General features: G+C 43.2%; 1 protein-coding gene across 1 annotated transcript in view; it reads right to left on the reverse strand.

Moving 5' to 3' along the window:
• The window catches only part of RPP25 (ribonuclease P and MRP subunit p25), a 31,600-nt gene extending 6,634 nt beyond the window's left edge, over positions 1 to 24,966 (reverse strand). The window contains exon 1 of the mRNA XM_033920735.1: positions 24,192 to 24,966. Within this exon, the coding sequence (XP_033776626.1) occupies positions 24,235 to 24,816 (582 nt within the window). The 5' untranslated portion in view covers positions 24,817 to 24,966 and the 3' untranslated portion in view covers positions 24,192 to 24,234. The remainder of the gene's footprint in view (positions 1 to 24,191) is intronic.
• Positions 24,967 to 25,800: the final 834 nt, after the last annotated feature.

Genomic DNA, 25,800 nt, shown 5'->3' on the forward strand with positions numbered 1-25,800 from the left:
TTATCATGAATCCCAGGTGTTTTGGCAGTCTTATTCTAGAGGAGTTGTATTTGTAAATTTTAAATTCATATCAAAGTTTATCAATACAGAAATCTGACCTAAAAATAGTGGTTCCAAATTGCTTACAGAATCAAACATAAGACCTTGATTCATGTTCACCACACGCTCTCTCCAGGATTATCCCATTATTTACATTCTTTACTATTCATTATAACCCTCAGTGCACCCTCCAGTCTTTATCTACAATTCAATTACTTTTCTTATTTTCCCTCCATCCTGGTGTAGACTAGAGGCCACAAGTTCTGCTTTCAGTTTTTAAAATCCTGTGTTGAGGAACATGTTGAAATTGCAGTTTGGAAATTTAAAAAATTTCATGTCACCATGCCTAATTATTATTTTTCTTTTTTTAATTTAATTTTTATTCAATTTACAATAACATCACAAGTAAAACACTTGTTACAGTAATACAACGAGAAAAAGAAAAACATTTACAGAAGAAATCAAAATTTTTTTTCACCTTTCTTAGACCACCATTCGGAAATGGGGATCCATTAAACCCAGGGGTCTCAAAGTCCCTCCTCGAGGGCCGGAATCCAGTCGGGTTTTCAGGATTTCCCCAATGAATATGCATGAGATCTATGTGCATGCACTGCTTTCAATGCATATTCATTGGGGGAAATCCTGAAAACCTGACTGGATTGCGGCCCTCAAGGAGGGACTTTGAGATCCCTGATTAAACCCATGGAGATGATTATAACAAAGCAAATTATTCCTTAAGAAAGCTGACTCATTTATCCAGTTAAATCTATACATTACTAGAGATCTTTTTCAGGGCTAGAAAGGCTGTTAACTGTGAAGGTACAAAAAAAGGTGTACTTAATCCCCAGATAATGAATTAAACATTTATAAGGATATACTAGTAAATAGGAGGCCCCTAGCTTTTTGGTTTCATCACGCATAGACAAAAACTCTTTTCTGCGATCTTGTGTAACTTTTGAAACATCTGGATAAATCCAAATTTTTTGCCCAGAAAAGAGTAAATGAGAATTATGAAAATAGAGTTTCATTACTGAATTAAAGTCCTGCTCAAATACAAAAGAAATGAGCAATGTTGCCCTTTCTTTTACTTCAGAAAGGGATTCCTCAAGCATAGCAGATAGATCTTTTCCAAGTAATTCTTGCATCATGCCTAATTATTAAGGTATCTATTTTGGTCTTCCTGCTGGCCTTCAGAGTCTCTCCTCTTCCTTGAGTTCTGTGCTATTTGTAAATTACAAAGGGTTTTATTGTTGTTCTTTTCGCACACCCTCCTTTTGTGTCTTGTCCTGTGCTGCTTTGTCTTTCATTTTTTTCTGTTTTTGTTATTCTATTAGTATACCTGAGCACTGGTTTTGTAAACCACCATGCATCTATTCTGTGGTTCAAATGGCAATATATGGAATTTATAATACATAAATAAGGAGTCCTTTGATTAAGCTGGGGGAAAAAGTGGTATAGTGTACCCTTATGCAGATTTTTCCCAGGCTCTAAGACCTCAAAAATGGTCTTTTTATATTAATGGCCATGTACTAATGTTGCCATTAGCACAGGGCCATTAATAAATTTACCATGTGAGCAATTATCACCACTTGTTTTGTAGGTGCTAAGGTGGTAATGTAGTTATGCTGACTGTTTAGCGCAGAAATGCCCAAACTCCATCCTCTGATATACCCCTCAAAATTTTTTTAAAATAGTTAACACAGGATACCTGAAGAAGGTGTGGCTCACTGGTAGAGCAGCTGCTTCTGTACCCAGAGGTTGTGAGATCAAATCCCAGTACTGCTCCTTGTGACCTTGGGCAAGTAATTTAGGTCTATTTTCTCAAATATTGCGTTAAAAACTGACAGGCCACTGTTGTAGCTGCTAAAGTAGCAATTTAAAAAAAGCGAGTCATTCTCCAAAAAACACTCATGCAAATGAGGTTGGCAGAGAGTAGTGAAGATTCGCTAAATTTGCATGTGCCAATCACTGGTGATAGCAATGGGCACATGCGCAGAACAAATGCAACCCCCCCTAAAACCCAACAACAGCAAATCGAGCCCTGAAGTCAAGCAATCCTCCACCTGGCAACAGGAGAGATGCCCTCTGTTTCTTGCCATCAAGCAACACCCCCTCCCCTCCTGGCAGCGGGAGAGAGTGGGCATCTCTCCTGCTGCTGAAGGGATGTTGGGGTATGTGTTGCTTGGCAGCGGGAGAGAGAGGGCATCTCTGCTGCTGCCAAGGGGATGTTTGAGGGGTGTTGCTTGGTGGCAGGTGAGAGTGGGCATCTCCCACTGCTGAGGTGATGTTGGGGGGGGGGTTGCTTAGTGGTGAGAGAGATGCAATGTCGGCTTTTAACAAGCGTGAATAAGAGATGCCTGTTCTCCCACAAAACTACTATAATTCATAAGACACAGCTATAATATATACACACACTCAAGAAGAGTGCTTTTACCACTCCCCATTAAAAAAAGATTATAATTTATGTGAATCATGTAATTTTTATTTTGGTTCATTAGCCACAGTCAGAACACACGCCTTGATATGCACTTTTCACAGTGCTGACAATGTACCAGCACCCCCGGACCAGTTGCTGATTTTTTTTTGTCACCAAAAGCTGGTGCCGCACTTGGAGAATGACTTGGCAGTGTTTAAGAATCCACTGGAATGCTCATTTCAATATTCAAGAGCCCATTTGCATGGCAGTGTTGGAGAATGCTAGAAAGCTCGCCAAAGACCACGATAAGCCGTTTTGATAATCCACTGCTAAAATGCATGCAGGCTAAACCAGCTGGAACCATTTTAGTGACCACATTAAAGGCAACCTTGTTTTGAGAATCTGGCCCTTAATCCTCCAGTGCCCACCACTTTGAATGCCAAAGCCACAAAAAGGCTTGAATGAAATGCCAAAGCCACAAAAAGGCAGTATATACTAAGTCCCTATTTAGTGCACAGTAGCACCTGATGGAACTTAGGGCTAGATTCACAAAGCAAACCGATCGGTTTGCAACCCCCTTAGCGAGCAAATTCCCCTCCGGCCCAATTCACTACAGATGGTCTGCACATGCGCGATCCATGCAGGCAGATGGGGGCGTTCCTCCGATCACCCCCATCTGCATATTTTACTTTCGTGAATTTGTCGGACCTGTCCGGATCGGGCCTGGATCAGGCCTGGATCAGGCCCAATCGGGCAGGTTAGTGAATCCGGCCCTTAATATAAAAAAAGCCCCTAAGGCTAGTCAATAATTTCTTTCTTTGGTATAGTTGTTAAATTATTCATGATCTTTTATATAAATTTTGGTGTTAGTTTGCAGATATGATCTCAGAGGATTGTTTGTGTGTCTGTTTTATTATTTTTTATATAATTTTATGTATGTAAATTATGTAAACGGTTTAGTTCTAAACGGTAGAGAAATTTTTTAAATAAATATTTATTATAAAATAAAGTTGAATGATATGTGCTCAATTACATAACTAATTATTTTGCCATAGCGTTAGGCAGGATTTAGAAAACTTTGGGGGTTATTTATTAATTAGGCTGTGATTCACATTGAAATGGCTGTCTTTATAGCAGACTTAAATCAGCTCAAGTTCAAATTAAGTTAAAGGATACTGCCTCATTAGGCATCTTTTGATGTAACTGAATTGTTTCTATAAGTGTGTATCTAGTTTAGCATTGGTAAGTACTTGAAATAATTAAGGACCTGATATTCAGCCAGCAGCAATCAGTGTTTTACTGACTGCCACCAGTATTATGTCTGGAATTTAAATGCCAAGCCATGTCTATGCTTCGGCATTGAATTTCTGGGTCTGCAGAACTGGCTAACACATGGCAGGTTAAATGAAATATTCAGCACTTAGCTGGCTCATAGGTTATTGTATAAAGATAGGACTAACTTTTATGTGGTCCTATGTATGCAGCTAACCTTGCTGGTTAAGTAATGAATACAAAGCTTTACCAGATAGTTCAGAAAGTAATTGCACAGATAAATTTAACCAGTTAAGTGCCAACTCTGCCCTTGGAAAGCCCACTTGGCGCTAACAAATTATCAGCAGCACTAACCACTTAAGTGCCACCGAAAATTAGTGGTTAGCCCCAAGCAGGTGATTTAATTGGCTAGGAGCCATTTCTGACCAAATAAATGACATAGTAACATAGTAGATGACAGCAGACTTTGTGTGCATTTATATTTAAAATTTCACCCATGATACATGACAGCTGTTACAGAATATTTAAATCAGTTTGTCAGGTACACTTGTCAACAGGAGTGCAACTACTATGGCTCAGACATAGTGGCCACTTATATTAACCTTCCCCCCCAAAAAAAAAAAAATAAAAATAAATAAATTCTGGCTATCCTGCTGCATTAGAGCAGAAAATACTTTGGCCTAGATTCACTAACCTTCCAATCTGTATCCGATCCATGGGCAATTGGAGGCAGGCCAACCGATTCACCAACCATCTTCATGCAAATGGGGGTGATCAGAGACACATCCTCAACCGACTGCATGGATCGCTGATTGAGTCAGGGAGAGCCCTGATAGTAGTGACAAGAGAAGCAGCCTCCTGTCACTGCTGTCGGAACTTCTGCCGGCTTTTTATTTCCCATTATTTTTAATGGGCCGCAAAATATCAGGCCTATAAAAAAATTAAAAAAAGCCTCCCCCTACCCAACAAAGCGCCCCCGTGCCAAACCCCCCCCCCATGTGCGTCAAAATGGCAGGAGGGATGTAACACACGCAAAATATCTGTGCCAAGGGGAAAAAAAAATGAAAAGACTGGTAGACCTGTCAAAAAATGCCCCCCCCCCAAAAAAAAAAATATGTGGGAGATTTCAGGGTACCACAAAAAGGCAGGAATAGTCAAGGGTCACAAGGAGCACTCAAAGGAGATCACTGTAGCCAATAAAACTAGAAATTAATAATATATTGAGTGAAACGGGGCATTCTCAGAGTGTGGAATCCGGGACAGGAGGAACAAAACCTCCACCACAGAAGCTGACCAAGCAGTAGCAAAAAGCTCCTACCTGCACACCATCATTGAAAGTCTCACGTGTGCATAACTGATAATACAGTGACAAGTGAGCAGTAAAAATAAAAACTGCTTATAACAAACTTTTAGATAATTGCTAGAGTGAAGTCACTAAGAGTGCTCCTTGAAACCCCCCCCCCCCCAGTCAACTCCCAAAGAGCAAATGTTGAAAACTTAGCTTGAAGACTGTAGTTGTAGCTGCTTTCATCAAAAGCGGAGGCTTCCACAATGAACAGGAAGTCCGACCAGTCACCACAATTGAAGACCTCCTGTGGCCGGGTTCAATCAAGCCCGGTTTCGGCAACTCAGCGTCCCTTCATCAGGAACCCTTAAGATGAGTGAGACAAAGATATTCATCATCCAACAAGCTAGTTGGGAGGAAGGCGGATTTCAGGGTGGCAATGGAACAGGAGAGTTGGCAGGGACGTGTGCGACTGGTCCTCAGTAGTCGCTTCTTCTGTTGATCGGCCAGCCCAGTCAGTGTCCCAGATTTGTTTAGTGAATCGCGTCCCTGCCTACTTTGCATGCCTTTTCCTCTCATTTGCATGCACGGATTGGAATTGGATCGGCACAGTGGTTAATGATTGGGTTGGAGAAAAATCGAGTCGCAAAGGGGTTGCAAACCGATCGGTACACGATCGGTTTGCTTAGTGAATGTAGCCCCAAATACATTACTCCAAATACATACTTCATGTTGAAGTATCCATTTCCATTTAAATGAATAATAATAACAGTTTATATACCGCAATACCGTGAAATTCTATGCGGCTGGTGGAATTGTTACTGTTAATTATCACACAATCAAATTAACTGAGAATTGATGTATAGTTTTATGAATGTCCTGCCACAGCAATGGATCTTGGACCATAGTTCCTGTAGAATCGCTTGGTTTTCTGTGGTGCTGAATGGACAGCACCACAGAAAATGGAGAAATCCACAAGTGATGTCCATGTTGGGTAGTTATTATTAGGCAAGACCAAATTTGACAATATTGTGTGCAAAAAAGAAAATCCAAGTTCTTAATTTTTGCAAGAGTACTTCAGTAGAATGTTCGTACATGTCACCTAAGTTGAAAGGGCAAGTAGGCCTACTTCTGTAAAGTTAGGTGTTTATGCCTGTAACCCTGAAAACTATATAAATTGTGACTAAAATGAAGTTATGTATATTTGCACAAGCTTGACAAGAATGCAAAAATGTTATAAAAGTATACATGTGCATTGTTCCTATTTCTGCTTCACCCAAAATCCACCATGAACACTCCTACCCTAGAGTCACATACAAAGTATGTCCGTTCTTATCACCATGTGCACTTGTGCATGGGTAGTAATTTTATAAACAGCATGTTATGCACTCATACAGCCATATGCCCGTGAAAATGCCTGTATATAATTACTTCTTAAATGATCAGTACGTAAATGGAAGCAGCTTATTCCCTGTTCACTTATGTGGAGTTGGCTCCCTGCCGGGAAGATCACAAAGAGCAGAGAGCCTGTCAGTTGAGATTACAGACAGACAGTTAACAAAGAAAACCAAGCATTCACTCAATGATAGAGGCTAATGAGTTAGAATGCTCCAGGAATCCGGATACTCCCCCTCTGGTGCGACTGTGGAGGAACTGCTGCAGTTAAAGCACCATCTAATTTGGTTGCTTCTAGTTATTAAGCTGAATTCATTAGCAGTGACTGTGAAAGATGCCTTTGTGCCGAAGGTCGAAAAGAATAGAATTTAAACAGAGACTTAGAAAGCCACTAGTATATGGTTGATTCATTTACAGTGGGCTTGCTACTGAAATAGCAGTTGTTTCTAGTATCCGACCTGGGAATGGGCAGATTTGTGATAAAAATAGGAAATAAAATGTTCTGTATTCTTTGCCTTCCAGGCCTGATTTGCTTATTGTGACTTTCCATATATTAGTTGGGAACTTGGTGCAGTGTGTAGGAGTTGAGACTTTGATACCGTACAGTATATTAGTTGATAGAGTGCCAGGATGGTTTTATAATTTTTATGGAGCTCTCATCTTGCAGACAATTTTGAAAACTTGGAAAGGGGAGGAGGAGGCTTGCTCATCCACCAGGATACATTTTCAAAGGAAAACCTCCAGCTGAAAGTTTGTCTGGTATCCCTGGACTTCCATCTTCTTTACAGCAAGGTCAGAAGCTACTGTCAAACACATGCACCCAGATCTCAAAATGAAATTCCATCATAGGGTCAGCTGACTCCATGTTTCCCCACCTCTAGTCTTGCTGTATGGAACAGGCTTTTACCCACAGAGGAAAGGGTTAATTTTGAACCCCCATTGATAAAACTGGCAAAAATGCACCAATAAAATGTGCTTCTTTTATCCCTTCTTGTGGCCAACCACACTCCTTTTTGGTACAAGTATATACTTATGTTTTCCTGATTGATTACAACACTAGTGGCCTTCTTTTCTAGAGAGAGGAAGGGAGTAAATCCTATGAGCGTCAGAGGAGCATTTAGCAATCCGAGCCATGATAGAAACCTCTACTGTGGCATAGTAAAAGAGGGCCTTAGTAATTTAAAAAAAAAAATGTTTTAATCAGTTTTTAGCGACGTGCTCAATTACCATGACAATTAAAAAAAACTGTGTGCAAATTTTAGTTAGATGTTGCTAGGCATCCGTGATTAGGGTGCTTAGTAGTGGTGTCTAACTTAGATGCCATTTACAGAATTTTCCCCCAAATGCCTATGATACAAGTAAAAATATCAGGCAACAGAAATATAAAAATTACAGTACAACCCTTCCACTTCATGTACAATAGCAACTCATTATCCCAATCATCCAAAGAGATCACTGTGCCTCACATCAGAAATGTCAGCCCTTAACTTTTATTTCTTAAAAAGCATCCTGTCCCCTCCCAACCCCCATAGCTGATTCTCTCTGTAAAATAGGTTGTTGTTTGTCATTTAACCCTTTCAGAACCTAAAGATCAGCTTTAGCTAGTGTTTTAACTTTTAGCAGAGAAGGGTAAATTAAGGCCCTCTTTTCCTAAGCCACAATAGAGGTTTCTACCGCAGCCCAGAGTTTTAAATACTCCGATTCTGCTCTGACAAAGGAATTCTATGAGCATTAGAGTAGGGTCGGAGCATTTAGCACTCCAGGCCGCGGTAGAAACCTCTACCGCAACTTAGTGAAAGAGGGAGTCAGTGTTGGACAAATAAAAGGCATCTGAGTGACAGGAAGTTGCTTTGATCCATGAATACAGCAGTGAAACGTAACAAAAGTAGTGGAGCTACTATGACTACTACTAATCTATACAGAAGGGTTGAAGAAAACACATTAAGCTGCTGTAAAAATTGTGGCCCAAAGCCAACTTAATCATTTTGATAAAACTATAACCAGAGTTCTCATAACATGAGCAGCTGGACATGCCCTGTGGCTCCCTCTCTGCCTGTTATTTGGGGATACAAACCACTAGAATGAATGCTTTGTAAATGAGAGGTTGCAGCTTTATCAACATTAGAAAAAAAATTACATTTTTACAAACACAGTTTAACAGTACGTTGGCTACAGCATGCTGTACATAGATATATATTACTTTCTCCATTAAGAGACATATATGAAGCTCATTTTTACAACAGAAAAATGTCCAAAATATGGCACAAGGCAGCAGATGAACTTTTTTATAATGTCCAATCACTAATTTCAAAACTCACTTTTAAGGTGTTATTTTATGCAGTTTGCCTTACCATTTTTCCCCAAATCATGTAATATTATGTTAACCATGCTTTGTAATACTATGTTTGCCATGCTATGTCTCACCATGCCATGTTTTGTCATATTATGTTTTACCATTATTTTACTATGTTTTCCCATCTCTGTCAGACAGTGTTTGCCATGCTATATTCACATGTCTGAGAGTGTGGCACAGGTTGGGGGGGTCAAACCCACACTGCACCTTCTGATCCTGGGCAAGTCACTTAGACCCCCATTGCCCAAGGTATATTGTGAGCCTGCCAGAACAGATAGGGGAAAATGCTTGAGTACCTGAATAAATCTATGTAAATCATTCTGTGCCTCCCTGGAAAAATGGTATAGAAAATTGAATAAATAAATTTAAAAGGAGCATGTTGGAAGTGTATTTTGGGTGGGTTTATGATGTGGATGATTTATTGTCATTATGGAACATTGCAAAAACATCCAGTGCTAGTATGAGAGAAAGAGAGAGTGTGAGAGTGACAGCTAGAGAGACTGTGAGATAAATAGAGAGACAGATGGCGAGAAAGGATGTGATAGATTGTATTGATGCACCTTCTTGTCCAGTTTGTCTGTCTTGACTAGATTACAAGCTCTTTTGAGAAGGGACTATCTCTTCTGTGTTTTAATGTACAGCATTGTGTATGTCTAGTAGCACTACAGAAATGATTAGTAATATAAGTAGTAGGGCCCTTAAACAACCTGGGCCAATCAGAGCCCAAGCCCCTCCCCAGTGCATCCCAAGATGCACCGGGGAGGGGAAGGACCATTTTGGAAGTGGTGGGCCAGCTGGCCGGAGGGAGTAGGCATCCTTCTGGTCAGTATGTATTTTGTTATAGTGTGTCTCTGAAGTGTTTTGTATGATAAATATAAATCTTTAATTCTGTATGGGGTTTTTTTTTTTTTTTAAATAATATCTTTATTAAAGCTTCCACACAGTCAGGACAGAAGAACTGGGCACATCAGATACAGCGGAACAAGAAGGAAAGAATAACAACAGGGAAATCCAAAACAGTCCAATAAGGAAAAATTCACAACACCTTTAGGCCCCAGTCCCAGGCAGACCACTGAAAGCCCATTTTATCCCCTCAAAATTCAAACAAAACAACCTCATCAAGCCAAAACGGGAATGGAAAGGAAAGAAGAAATAAAAGAAAAAAAAGGATACTCATTCCAGGCACACAACAATCATACCACATTCTCTCCCCCAACCCGAACCCCCCCCCCCCCCCCCCCGAGAGGTGTGCAGCAGAACCCTACTGGAATCCAGGCAAGAACATCTGGTGTGTTCTTATCCATATAGGTACGAATGACACTGCCAGGAACACCCCAGAGACCATCACCAGAGACTTCGGAGCCTTGGGTGAGAGGCTGAAGCAGACAAGTGCGCAGATAGTCTTCTCATCAATCCTCCCAGTTAGAGGCAAGGGAAGAGCCAGAGATGAATGCATCCGGAGAACGAACGAATGGCTACAAGGATGGTGTCGAGATATGAACTTCGGATTCCTGGATCATAGAGAGGCGCTGCAGGGACTACAGGGACCAGACGGACTCCATTTGACCAGCAGAGGTAAGAACGTCTTCGGACACCGACTAGCCCGCCTGATTCGCAGGGCTTTAAACTAGGTAAGTTGGGGGAGGGGACCTACTCATATACTGGTGTGGAAAGGAACTATCCTGATGGGATGAGTCGACACTCTGTTTCCGAGGTAAGGACCCAATATGCAAACAGTTCTCTAGGAGTCACACAGACTCAGTCAGGAATAGCCTTACAGGGACTCAGCAAACACAAAGTGTGGAGGGCCATGTATGTTAATGCACACAGTTTAGGCAATAAAATTCTAGAACTGGAAACTGAAATAAGGGATGCCAACCTGGACGTGGTGGCAATATCTGAGACTTGGTTCACGGACGCACATGGGTGGGATATGGCTATACCGGGGTACAATTTACTTCGTCAGGACAGAGAGGGCAGGTTAGGTGGAGGGGTAGCACTATACATTAAAGAGGACATCAAAACCACCAGGATCACTGATGTCAAGTATACCGGGGAATCCCTCTGGGTAAATCTGGCAAGAGGTGGCAAAAAATGCCTGTATCTTGGAGTGGTATACAGACCTCCAAGACAACCAGAAGACATGGACGCAGAATTAATTGAAGACATAGAGAATATAACTCTACGGGGCGACACTGTACTGCTAGGGGACTTCAACATGCCTGATGCAGACTGGACCACATTTTCAGCAACAACCAGCAGCAGCAGGAGGCTTTTGACCTCCATAAAAGGAGTACATCTCAGACAGATGGTAACGGAACCCACTAGAGCCCAGGCGATCCTAGACCTGGTACTCACCAACGGGGAAAGCGTCTCAGAGGTCTCGGTAGGAGATACGCTAGCCTCCAGCGATCATAACATGGTATGGTTCAACCTTGGGAAAGGATCCCCTAAATCAATTACAAAAACAAAGGTGCTCCAATTCCGGGGCACCGACTTCGCACGCATGGGGGATTTCGTTCATCAGACGCTGCAGGACCATGCAGGGACCAGCAATGTGGAAACTATGTGGTCGTACCTAAAATCATCCATACACGAAGCAACTAATCGCTACATAAAATCAGTAGATAAACGACAAAGAAACAACAAACCCCAATGGTTCACTGAAGAGATCTCGCACCTCATTAAGGAAAAGAAAAAAGCATTTCTTTCCTACAAACATACGCAGAGAAGAGAAACTAAAGTAGAATATAAGATCAGATCTGCAACGGTCAAAACAGCAGTTAGGGAGGCCAAACTTCGAGTGGAAGAAACTCTGGCAAAGAACATTAAAAAAGGGGACAAATCCTTCTTTAGGTATATCAGTGATAGGAAAAGGAATACAGACGGTATAGTACGCCTTAGACAACCGGACGGGAACTACACGGTGGCGGATTCAGAAAAAGCAGAACTACTAAATGAATATTTCTGCTCAGTCTTCACCTGCGAAGCACCGGGACACGGACCACAGTTGATGATAAAACAAGACGTGGATGACCCATTTCAGAATTTTGAGTTCACACCTGGGGACGTTTACAACGAACTGGCAAGGCTAAAGGTAAACAAGGCCATGGGACCAGACAATTTACACCCAAGAGTGCTTAGAGAATTGAGAGACGTTCTGGCGGAACCGTTAGCAGTGCTCTTCAATCTCTCACTAAGTACGGGGAAAGTTCCGTTAGATTGGAAAACAGCCAACGTCATTCCTCTACATAAAAAGGGTTGCAAGGCTGAGGCTGCAAACTATAGACCGGTAAGCCTCACCTCAATAGTGTGTAAACTCATGGAAACACTAATTAAGTATAAATTAGATACGATCCTGAACGAGGGAAATCTCCGGGATCCCAGCCAACATGGATTCACCAAGGGTAGGTCATGCCAGTCAAATCTAATCAACTTCTTTGACTGGGTAACAAGAAGACTGGACTCAGGAGAGTCCTTGGACGTCGTGTACCTGGACTTCAGCAAAGCATTTGACAGCGTCCCACACCGCAGGCTGCTGAACAAGATGAAATCGATGGGATTAGGAGAGACTCTAACTGCATGGGTTAAAGATTGGCTTAATGGCAGACTTCAGAGGGTGGTAGTTAACGGTACCCGCTCTAAAATGTCGGAGGTGACTAGCGGAGTGCCACAGGGTTCGGTCCTGGGCCCACTCCTCTTCAACATATTCATTGGAGATCTGACTCAAGGGCTTCAAGGCAAAGTAACCTTATTCGCTGATGACGCCAAACTATGCAATATAGTAGACGGCCATAATCTACAAGATGCTATGGAGCAAGACCTGCGTACTTTAGAAAGTTGGTCCTTGATGTGGCAGCTGGGCTTTAACGCCAAGAAATGTAAGGTCATGCATCTCGGTAACGGAAATCCTTGCAGAACTTACACCCTGAATGGAGAAACTTTAACCAGGACTACGGCAGAACGAGACTTAGGAGTAATCATCAGTGCTGACATGAAAGCAGCCACTCAAGTGGAGAAGGCTTCATCTAAAGCACGGCAGATGATAGGTTGTATCAAGAGAAGCTTCGTCAACAGGAAACCTGAAGTCATGATGCCATTGTACAGAGCCATGGTGAGACCTCATCTGGAGTACTGTGTGCAATTCTGGAGGCCACATTACCGTAAGGATGTGCTCAGAATGGAGTCGGTTCAGCGGATGGCCACCAGGATGATCTCGGGGCTAAAGGGTCTCCCGTACGAGGAAAGACTGAGCAAATTGCAGCTCTACACTCTTGAAGAGCGTAGGGAGAGGGGAGACATGATTGAGACATTTAAGTACATCACGGGACGGGTCGAGGTGGAAGAGGATATCTTTCTTCTCAGGGGACTCTCGACCACAAGAGGACATCCGCTCAAACTCAGGGGAGGGAAGTTTCGTGGAGACGCAAGGAAGTACTTCTTCACGGAGAGAGTGATTGAGCATTGGAACAAGCTTCCAGTGCAGGTGGTCGAGGCACGCAGCATCCCAGACTTCAAGAACAAATGGGATACCCATGTGGGATCCCTACGGGGTCATGCCAAGGGATAGAGTCACTAGGACTTAAATGAGCGGGTCAGTAGAGTGACAGTATAATTACAATTATACTTAAGGGGTCAGAAGACTTAAGAGGGTGGGTAAATAGTGTGGGCAGACTTGATGGGCTATATGGCCCTTATCTGCCGTCATCTTTCTATGTTTCTATGTTTCTAAGTATCAAATTTCTCCGACAAGGCTTGCCATCAAAGGCATTGCTGCCAAAGCCAGATATATCTCAATCGCGCCGGAGTCTGCCCCTTTCCCCTCTCCACAGATAGCTTAAATAATTTTGTATGTTAATATGTAACTTGCCCTGGATAAGGGCGGGTGAGAAATAAACAAATAAACAAACAAATTAAAGGTATGGGGAGAGGAGTCAGAGGCGGGAGGGGGTTGTTGTGATGCAGCAGGAGAGAATTGACATCTCTCCCGCTGCTTGGTGGGGGGTGTTTTCATGGCAGCAAGAGAGAGTGGGCATCTCTCCCGCTGCAGGGGGCAGGGTGTGTGGCAGTGGGAGAGAATGGGCATCTCCCACTGCTAGGGGGGGTATTGTGTGGCAGTGGGAGTGAATGGGCATCTTTCCCATTGCTGGGGCTGGGTGTCGCTTCTCAAAATGGCTTTTCTAGCAGTCTCTGACACTGCCATACCACCCCTGGACCAATCACTGATTTTTCTCACCAAAAGCCAATGCCGCTCTTAGATAATGAGTCGGCGTCTTTAAAGAATCCACCAGAGTGCTCATTTCAGTGTTGAAGAGCCCATTTGCATGGCAGTGTCGGAGACTGCTAGAAACCTTGCTAAAAACAGAGATAAGCCATTTTGATAATCTGCCGCTAAAATGCGTGCAGGCTAAACCATTGGAAAACAGTTTAGCGATGGCGTTAAAGTTTTGAGAATCTGGGCCTAAATGCCAAAAAGGTGCCCATACTGACTAGACGGCCACTGAAGGGACAAAGTTATGACACCCCCTTAATTATCAATGATCACTGACTCTTAGCAGGTGAAAGTGACATACCAGGCTCTATGATAGCTCTAGATATAATGGCCATTCCTCTTAGATCAGCAGGCAAGTCTCTGAAGTAGTCTAGTGGTCAGTGCAGTAGACTGTAGAGGAGACACAGGCCTATATACCACTCTAACTGGTACATTTGTGGTAGAAAATATGAGCACCACAAAAATCACAAAATACCTACTGAACCCACAAATAGGCGACACCCACAGGCATAAGGGCTATTGTAGTGGTGTACAATTGGGTACAGTACATTTTTTTGTTATTCTTGGAGGGCTCACCATACAATATACATCTAAAAAGGGGTGACTTTAAAACCAAAAAAGACATTTTTCTGGTTAAAAAATACTGAATTTTTGGACCTTTTTTTGTGCAAAATATTCAAAATTAGATTTGGCTATCATATTGGAAATGCTCCTCCACTCAAATGATTTAATAAATCTTGCTATCTCTCATCCCCAATGCCCTCAAACTCAATCCAGCCAATATTCAGCTGGCAGCAATCAGCATTTTTATGTCTGCTGCCAGCTTTATTCCCAGCTATTCGATGCCAGGCCATGTCTGGGCACTGGCATTGAATATCCAGTTTTAGGTTGGCCGCTTCATGTGGTTAAGTGCCATATTCAGCTGTTAACCACATAAGCTGAATCGCTTACAGATAGAGCTGCTATTTATGTGGCCTAATTTAAACTGTTATCTTATGTGGTGAAGGGCTGAATATGGCACTTAACCACATAAGTACAAAAGGGCTAGATTCACTAAAGCCCCCTTACCTGTCAGATCCTGTTCCGATCCGTTTCCGAGTCTTGCTGGGCGACCCATTCACAAAAGGCTCCCCATGCAAATGACCTAATCAGAAACACGCCCACAAGCGATCCCATGGATTGCTGAAGACTGATTGTGACGCATCATTGTTGGCTGTACATGCAATCTGTGCATGTGTCGCTTTCCTGCACCAGCGAGGTCAAAACAAAGGGAGAAGGGTTGGGGAAGTAATGGCAGGCAAAGGCAGAGGCAGCCAGGCCCGATCTTGTCTCCCGACGAGACTCGCTGCAGCCTCTTATAAAAAAAGCCAAGGGGGTGGGGGGTGGGGTGGGGGACTGCCAGACTACAGAACTGAACACGAAACCCGCCCCAACTCTCCTGCTCTCTGATATATATGAATGTCATTTTATAACCCACTTTGAGAAGAGGCGGGATATAAATAAACCATAATTCTACAATAGCATCTTGGCACCAATAGCATCCTGTTTGTCTGTTTTGATTGGTTTGACTGTGAGCTCATTCGAGAAGGGACTGTCTCCTTTGTGGATCTGTATAGTGCTGTGTACATCTGACAGTGCTCTAGAAATAATTAATAGTAGTAGTAGAATAGCACCTAGTGCACTTAGGCATCTGTCAATTAATGGCACATTCGACAAATATAAGTGGCACGTATTTCTATGTACCACTAAATGCCAGCGTATAAAATTGCCTTGCATGTTTCTGCCTGAGGCAATGGAGTGTTTGGGGTTTTGTTTTTTTTAAATTTCAAGCATATCTTACAAGTTGAACACCTGAAACAATTATTACAATAAAACAAAAAGGAATAGAATATTGGCAATTAAAACATCCTTCTCAGGCCTGTAAAAGAGGGGAGCTGTACAATAAAGACAAGGAGATCTCAAAGGAAATTAGCAATGGAGTGTTAAATGACTTGCCCAAGGTCATAAGGAACAGCAACATAATTTGAACCTCACTCCCCTGATCGTCACTGTCAGCCCAATGCTCTAGCTACTCCTCTATTCTATTGCCTCTACAGCTTGATCTTAGCAAAGAGTCTGGCTTAGTCCTGATCTAGGCTGCATTATCTGCACAGGCATCAGAGATCAGCTCTGCTTGCTTTCAGGATAACATCGCTTTTGCCTGCCAGCTGCATGATTCCATCATTCCAAGTACACACAAGCAGCAACCCTTCACACTAGCTGCCCTTAAATACGCCTTCTCAGCAACTTCAGCTGCAACTAATAATCCCTTCAGCCTTCCTCAGACAGAATCTATCTCACAGAAAGGGTGACTCTTGCTCAGAAATTATGAACTTGATTCCACTGCACCATTTAAAAAAAAAAAAACTAAACCTTCCTTCTCCTAATTCAGTTCCTCCTCGTTGCACTCTGCTTTTCAAGTGCTTGGCATAAAGACTGAAAGGAAACTCTTCAATGGTACCCGATTCTCCATTCCTCCTCATCGTACTCTGCTTTTCATGTGCTTCGCATAAAGACTGAAAGGAAACTTTTCAGTGGCACCCGCTTCTCCACACACGATGAGGAGCGTTGGAGAGAGACACGCAAGACAGTTAGCTAGTGGACATGTTAAGCTATACTGCTGCTATGATGTTATGTAATTATTCTTTGAAAGTTCACTTTTTTACTAAGGGGGGCCTGATATATGAAGTAAAAAAGATTTTCTTCTGTGGTTTTTTTTGTCTTTAGGGAAAATGCTTATGAGTCAGTTCTAAGTGCCTAATTTTGGCTCCTTTGAAAAATGATTGTGCTGAATTCTTAAATATGGGAGCCTAGTTACCCCAGGCTAGGGTTTCATTTAGGCTGGAAAAATATTGAGCATGTAACTTGCTTGTTCACGACTATCTGGTTATTATCAGTGGCACTTAACCAGCTAAAGCCACTGAAAATGACCTTAACACCAAACATCAAACTGGCTATACCAGGGGCATTCTAGGGATTGAGTCCTGCTACGTCCCAATATTCAGACTTAACCAGCCAGATTTAGTGGATAAATAAGATTGCATAAATAGCTGTTCTGTCTTTATCTACTAACCCATGGCTGGTTAAGTCTGAATATTGATTTAACCGGTCATGCGTTAGCTGGCTTTAAAAAAAAAAGGAAATTCAATGCTGAAGCCCAGACTAAGTCCGACATTGAATTTCTGGTTTATTGTTGGTGGCAGACAAAAAAAAAAACAAAACATCTGCCACTGACTAAATATCGGGGAAACATGTTTAAATTCCATTGTAGCTTCTTGTGATCTTGAGCAAGTCACTTAACTCTCTATTGCTTCAGCTATAACCTTAGATTGTAGGAATAAAACCTACTGTATCTGAGCATAACTCATGTTGAGCTACTCCTGAAACAAGGTGTGAGATAAATCAAAAAACCCTTCCCTTATGATTCTAAATTTAGGAAAACGAATTGCAGGAATACATTTACAGTACATCCCAATGTTTTATATGTGTAACAAAGTGACAATTTCCTGCTGAAAACTTAGATTCCTAAATTAAACTGAAAATCATCTTAAACTTAGAATCCTAAAATTTAGAGTGGCCAGTGCATAACTTTATATGCATAGCTAAACATTAAAGTGAATAGGAACTCTATGAACGTTGGGAGCAGCGCAGAATATTCAGCGCAGCTCCATGCGCTAATAACTGCTATCGTGGTTTAGTAAAAGGGGGGAGAGAGGTATTAGTTTTATATACTATGGATCTTATTGTAAACCATTTAGATATTTTATGCTAGATGGTATGTCAAGTAATTAATAAACTTGAAACCAGAAACTGGGTGTAAATGCTGGTATGGAAGTGAGGTGCGCTAAGGCTTTATTCTGTAACTACACATTCAACTTTTCAGAATGCCTCTGACAGGCCCTTTGGCCATGCCACCTTTTAAATTATGGCCTAGTTGAGTTAGGAACCATGCTGTCAGATACACATGCAAATTTAAATGAATGGTAATTAACTTTAAATGCAATTACATTTAACTGCATGCACATCTTGGGCTTGCGTACAAATTTGGGTGCGCAAATCGAGCATCTATTGACCTTTCAGGCAGCTTCATGGATTAGGGATCTGACTCACATATTCACATTTTCTAATTCGTATCAACAGTTTCAACGTGCTTTAAAGACACATCTTTTTACAGAATCTTTTGGAAGTTAGACACTGGTTGTTAATTCATTTGTATTGCTAATTTCTGTGAACCGCATAGAACTTAACGGTATTTGCGGTATACAAGTGAGTTTTTATGTTATGTTATAAGTGGATAATGCTGACTTAACACAAAAGCATTCAACATTTACTAACTAGGAGGTATTAAATTATCCCCTATTAATTTTTATTTTTGCAAACCCTAAAGGAAAAATTAGCACAAGACCTTCAAAAACAAACTTTAAATGACCTCGGTCAGTGGTGTAGCGAAGGAGAGAGGCACCTGGGGCGGTGGCGCCTCTCCTCTACCCTAGCCTCTGTCCCCCAGCTCCTTCTCTGACCCCACCTGCTGTGCGCATCCGTCCCCCCGCCTGCCATGCGCCCCCTTTCCTTCCCCCGTACCTCTAGTTGAAGTTGTTGCTCACGGTGGTCAACCACATGCTCCTTGTGACCCCGTCAACGCTCCTTCTGATGTCACTACCTATGCATGGCACCTGGAAGTGACGTCAGTGGGAGAGTCAACAGGGTCACGAAGAGCAAGTTGTAGACCGTCACAAACAACTTCTTCAACTAGAGGTATGGGGAAGGGAAGGGGGGTGCGCACATGGAGGGGAGGAATGGGAAGAGACAGGGGGGCAGAGGAGGAGGGGTATCGGCGCCCCCACCATCATGGCACCTGGGGGAGACTGCCCACCCCTCAGTATACCACTGACCTTGATACTACTGCAATAAAAATGGGCTTAATATGCAGGAAGCTCAGATTTTGCTGTGGCTTAGTAAAAAGGTCCCTTGTAGAACCAACCCATTATTCAATTTTTGGGAAAGTAGCAGCCACTTTTTTTTTAATTTGAATATGAAAAAGTCACTTCATGAAAGACAATCATGAAATTTTAAACATTATACTTGTCAATACGTATACTGAATGAAACTCTGCTCAGAGACATGAAGGCATAATATTCCGCCTCACCACCAACATTGCAGTGTTCAAACGAATTGCTCCAGGTTTGAGTTTAACTGTTGTTTTGCTAGCTACTACAGCTATGCTTAGCCTTTGATGGAGACTGTAAAGTATTGAAAAAATCTTTCACTTAACTTAAAGAGGTAGTTGGTTCCATCAATATTTTTGGGCTGAGTCTGCAACTTTTTTTTTTTAAGCATTTATGTGGTTAGCTGCTAATCTCATGTGCTTTTGAGTATTGCTCTCTAATTTAGTGAGCTTTTTCTTGAAAATTAACCCCTTAGTACATGAGCCACAGAATGAATTCTGTGTTAGCACTGTTCATTTCTCCCTAGTCAATAAACACAGAAAAAGTGCATCTTAATAGCAAAAAAAAAAAGGTTAAATCAGCAGTTTGATTTTGTCCACATAATAATAGCTGTCATGCTCAATGTCTGTACCTACTGCAGACCCATCGGGCATGAAATTTAGCAAGAATTACCATTCCTCACCCAGCCCAGCCTAGGACAAGTTGACAGTTTTAAATCAATGTATTTCTAGTGGCTTGAGAGAAATTGTGTGTGCTCAGGGATGGAAACCGTGCTGCTCAGCATTGTCAGTTTCATATATTCTCTCACTCATGAGTGAGCAGATCTGTCTTGTGTGGTTTCAAGATCAACTTATTTTTACATTTTGAAAGTCAAATTTCTTATACATCAATCTCTGTAGGAATTTTTATATCCTTCAATGGAAAACATTTACATCTGGGTGATTACTCCATTATTAAATGTGTATTTGTGTACATGTATGTTTGTGGAAATATGTACATTAAAATACCCCCCCACCCACCCCCCTAAATATAAGAGTTCACACATACACAAGTCTTACAAATATAAATGTTTTGCACTGAAGAATATGAAAGAGAGTGATGTATAAAAAAAATCTGACTTCTATATTTATGTATGCAAATATACATGCACAAACACACACATGTATGCACGCATGTACAGGAACACATGCATATGTATATACATTTGCCCACATTAAACAAAAGCAAATATGTACACTCATAACACAAATGGATGCACTCACAAAGGACGATCAAACTACTGCATTACATATACATCTCTATAGTAGAGGCTGATCAAAACTGCTTTTTTCAGTTTTGGCTGAAACCAAAACTGCCACTGAAACTGAAAGCTTTCAGCTGAAATTCATGACCTGGTTTTAGCCAAAGTCGACACCAAAATTGAAAACTCAGATTTAACTGTGTGAATGGAATCACCGAGAGCTGCTGGGGAGTCAGAGCGTGTAGTCTGCATCCCTCTGTAGTATCCAAGCAAAAATATTTTACCTCCTAGCAAAATCACCTCTATACACATGGATCATAGCTAATGAAAACAAACTAAAATCCATGGTGCTTTTTACAGTGGCTGGCTCGGTGCCACTTTAGGAGTGACAGCTGATGTAATATCTCCACAGAAAGGCTAATTCCTAAGGAGCTTATCATCCCAAATGTACAGATTTAAATTCCTGCTAAAACTTTTCATCAAAAGCATTTATTTAGAGCACTATAATTACCATATACTCGCACATTAATTTCAGTTACAGTACAAAGAATGAAAGACAGAAAATAAATGTAGCCTTCCCTCCCCCGGGACTATCTTAAAATCCCTGCAGGTCTAGTGACATAGTCGGGGCAAGAGAGATGTTCCAGTCACACAGCCATTTTGAGAGCACAGGGTAGGAGCAACTGGGAATCGCACTTGCCCCAACTATACTCCTAGACCACCAGGGATTGTAAGGAGGGGACGATACCTGTTTCAGGGGTAGCAGGAGGGGGAGGGAGGTAAATAGGATAAAGCTCAAATGTTCAGTTTTCACCAAAAGCACATGGTCATTTTTGGCCTAAACCAAAAACAGCAGAAATTTTAAATAACCTTTCAGCTGAAACCAAACTGCGCAGAGAAAGAATTTGAGGTTGGTTCTAGCACAGTAATGAAAATGTTCTATTTTTTTTTTTTTTTTCAAATAATGCCACATAATCAGTTTCTAAATGTAAATCTGAACTACATGTCATGGCATCATAAAGCTAGTGGTACAGCCATGTGCAAGATGGTACTACATTTGATTGGCACACATCAGATTTTTGAGCAGCATTTGACTAGCACAACCTGATGTAGCATGAACATTTAGCATGCAGGGTTACAATGATGCAGTCTTCTTGCACCTTTATAGTGAGACTTTGTACCAAATGAGTTGGGCTACTGCTGGCTAACTTTTCTCTTCCAGGAGGCAGGATGACAGGGGAGTCATAAGAATTGCCGCTGCTGGGTCAGACCAGTGGTCCATCGGGCCCAGCAGTCCGCTCACGCGGCGGCCCTTAGGTCAAAGACCAGTGCCCTGATTGAGTCTAGCCTTACCTGCATACGATCTGGTTCAGCAGGAACTTGTCTAACTTTGTCTTGAATCCCTGGAGGGTGTTTTCCCTTATAACAGACTCCGGAAGAGCGTTCCAGTTGTCTACCACTCTCTGGGTGAAGAAGAACTTCCTTACGTTTGTATGGAATCTATCCCCTTTTAGCTTTAGAGAGTGCCCTCTTGTTCTCTCTACCTTGGAGAGGGTGAACAACCTGTCTTTATCTACTAAGTCTATTCCCTTCATTATCTTGAATGTTTTGATCATGTCCCCTCTCAGTCTCCTCTTTTCAAGGGAGAAGAGGCCCAGGTTCTCTAATCTCTCACTGTACAGCAACTCCTCCAGCCCCTTAACCATTTTAGTCGCTCTTCTCTGGACCTGTTCTTCATGTACGGCGACTAGTGCTGGACGCAGCATTCCAGGTGAGGGTGTACCATGGCCCGGTACAGCGGCATGATAACCTTCTCCAATCTGTCAGTTGCAGCTTTTCATACCTATCACCAAATTCATGATAGAGGAACACCAAGAAGTAGCTTATACACCTCCCAGAGAACACTGTTCCTCAGATAAGCCACTCTTAGCTGTAATCTTCTCCTCCACTGCCAATTTCAGACTTCAGATGCTAGGAATTATTTAAAAAGGGATGATTAACAAGACTAAGAATGTTATAATGTCTCGGTATCGCTCCATGGTGCGACCTCACCTGGCGTATTGTGTTCAGTTCTGATCTCCTTAGCTCAAGAAAGATATAGCGGCACTAGAAAAGGTTCAAAGAAGAGCGACCACGATGATAAAGGGAATGGAACTCCTCTCAAATGAGGAAAGATTAAAAAGGTTAGGGCTCTTCATCTTAGAAGAGACAGCTGAGGGGAGAAATGATTGAAGTCCACAAAATCCTGAGTGGAGTACAACGGGTACAAGTGGATCGATTGATTTTTCACTATGTCAAAAATTACAAAGACTAGGGGACACTTGATGAAGTTACAGGGAAATGCTCTTAAAACCAATAGGAGGAAATATTTTTTTTCACTCAGAGAATAATTAAGCTCTGGAATGCATTGCCAGAGGTTGTGGTAAGAGCAGATAGCGTAGCTGGTATTAAGAAAGGTTTGGACAATTTCTTGGAGGAAAAATTCATAGTTTGTTATTGAGAAAGACATGGGGAAGCCACTGCTTTGCCCTGGATCGGTAGCATGGAATGTTGCTACTCCTTGGGTTTTGGCCAGGTATTTGTGATCTGGATTGACCACCGTGAGAATGGGCTACTGGGCTTGATGGACCATTGGTCTGACCTAGTAAGGCTATTCTTATGTTCTTATCTAGCTGCCCCCTATGCCTGGATAAATTACCTGAGTTTGTCTGCCAAGCCCCATCCCATAGCTTGTTTAAAAGCAGACTGAAAACCCAACTTTGTGATATAGCCTTTAATCCATAACCCTACTCCACACTGCCCTCCAACCCAGTCAGCAGATTAACCGTTCCCCTTAATTATATCCATGACATCCTATTTGTCTCTCTTATCTGTTTAGATTCCAAGCTCTTTCGAGCAGGGAATGTCTTCTTTTGTGACTCTATATAGCACTGCATACGTCTGGTAGTGCTATAGAAATCATTATTATTAGTAGTAAGTAGCTGGAGTTCCTCTTTCTCAGGGTCCACTGCTACCCTTTAGATCTCATGCTTATGGCAGCAAGGTCTGAGATTCAGGGCTTTGGTAGGGTAGGGGTAAAGTAGACTCCTTCTTCCATAAGCCCAGAAGTTTCCTCTGTGCACCTCTCCCTCCTGGATCCTTCTTTTTGTCCCTTTTTCTACTTAGACCTTTGTGTTTACTAGCTTCCATGTTGTCTTCTGCACCCTCTGTTATATCCTGGGCATCCTGGGAGAGAAGCCAGACATGTCCTCCTGCTGCTTGCCCTTCATGCCTTTAGCTGGCAGGGCCTTAGGAAGCTGCCAGTCACCGCTGGCTTCTCCTTATCTTCAATTAATGTAATCTGTCTGTCCATTGGCATCTAATCTCTACATATGACAGCAGGGTCACATACAGACACATAGACAAGCCAATCACATGTGTGCTTTTTATAGCAAAGAAGGGGCTAAAATATTGTGATTAATCAAATAGAAGCTGTATGTTGGAGAAGGCAAAAACATATGTATCCCCTAGGGTCTTATTTTTGCTGGCTTTTATCACTGCAGGAGAGAGGCAGAGGGTCTCAGATGCAAGGCAAGTTTCAGTCTCAGCTTCTCAGCCTCAGGCAGATGTGTCACTGAGCATTACACAGAGCTCCCACTTTGTTAAAAACAACAACAAAAAAAAGAAACCCGGAATCAGCAATTCGGGCAAGCCAACAAATATTTTTGCGTCTGTGTGCGGTAGAAAAGCAGAATGATACACTGTGGAAAGGGGTTTTTTAAAGTGCCCCCCCCCCCCGCGCAAATCATTTCACCGTGACCTATAAGCAGAGTCCGGTCTTGAGCTGACAAGGAGAGAAGCCCAGAAAGATGTATTCAAAAGAGTTTGGATGGTCAGATTCTCCTCGGCAAATCTCAGCCGGAAACGGCACCTGCCGAATCCAGCTTATACGTACCCGGCTAATGAACAGCAGGAAGAGTAGGTAAAGTTCGTCCTTTTTAAGTCTTCATCCTCTTGTCAGTCCTCTCCCGGCCGGGGGGCTTCTCCGTCTGCGGCTCGGGGGGCTGGTAGCCCGGCTCCCCGGGGTCCAAGGCGTCTTTGGAGAGCAGGATGCAGATGGAGGGCACATACTTGGGCACGGTCAGCTGCTCGGCGCGCCCCTCCTTCTGCCAGACCTCCTGCACGGTCCGGTACTGCACCTTGCTCACCTGGTGGAGGCCGCCGAGCTTCCTCTTCATGATCTCGGCGCACGTGACGGTCTTGGTGACCGCCCGGCCGCAGCCGCTGAAGACGACGTGCCGGGTGCCCGCCGCCCGCATCCGCGCCATGGCGAAAGCCATCAGGTTGCGGATCTTGCTGCCCTCCTTCACCTTCATGTGCACCACGCCGGCGGGCAGCCCGGGGAAGGGCAGGGGGCTCTCCTCCTCGCACGTCTTCACTTTCCTGAAGTTCTCCATCCCGCCGGCACCGCTTCCATCCCCTCCGCAGCGGACGGGGGGAGGGGGGGCCGTCACCGGTGACGCTCGGCGCTTTAGGACCCGCTTCAGAACCGCCGCCGCCCCCCGCCCACGCTTCTTCATCCCGGACCTGGGCGGCGCGAGCGGCGGCTTTTCCTCCCTCCCCTCGCGCCCCACTTCCCCAACGGTTTCGTCTCGAGCCTCCTTCACACACCTTCGCCCCGCCCCTCCACGAGGGGGCCCCCGACTTCCCTCGCGAGGGGCGGCTCGAGAGCTGCCGCTGCCGACTGGACTGCTCCGGCACCGGGAGAAGCAGCCTCTTATAGCCTAACGGCGCGACCCCGGTCCTGCCCACTTAAAGACAAAGTTACCCCCCTCGCCCGAGAGAACCGCGCTTCTTTTTGGCGCCTCGTTTCTCCCTCCTAGGTTCGGTCTTTTCCTCGCGGCCTGACCCCCTCTTTATTTCTCTCGAGTTTGGGACTGTTTTCCCGTCTTCGGCACGCCGCGTGCCACTCTTGCCGAAGTCACAGGGGCTCTTGCAACGAAGCGCTTGTGTTGTGGGCACAGAGGGGAATCTTTTTCGCGGGTTTTTAACACGCCGAAAAGGGCGCTTAGAAAACTGGGCAGTCCAATACGCCCGTACGAAATATGCACACAAGAAAGGCTGCCTAAAGTTACTTGCTTAAATTTGGTGCACTAACCCCCGTATAGACTAAACTAAAACTAAAAAGACATGGGAGCTTGCCCTGGATCGGTAGCATGGAAAGTTGCGACTCCTTGGGTTTTGGCCAGGTACGAGTGTGACCTGGATTGGCCACCTTAAGAACGGGCTACTGGGCTTGATGGACCATTGGTCTGACCCAGTAAGCCTATTCTTATGTTCTTAGGTGAACCAAGAATAGGACAATTAAGCCATTGTTACATCACTGATGAGGTTGGCTCTGAGGCACAGTGGAATGAGGCATTATGACATCACAATCTCAGCTCTGGAATGTTGCTCTCATTGGGGGTTCCAGAATCTTGCTATTCTTTGAGATGCTGGAATGTTCTTGCTCCTTGGGTTTTGGACAGGTACTAGTGACCTGGATTGGCCACCGTGAGAACGGT

This window comes from Geotrypetes seraphini, chromosome 14 (assembly GCF_902459505.1).
Source record: "Geotrypetes seraphini chromosome 14, aGeoSer1.1, whole genome shotgun sequence".
NCBI classification, from domain to species: domain Eukaryota; kingdom Metazoa; phylum Chordata; class Amphibia; order Gymnophiona; family Dermophiidae; genus Geotrypetes; species Geotrypetes seraphini.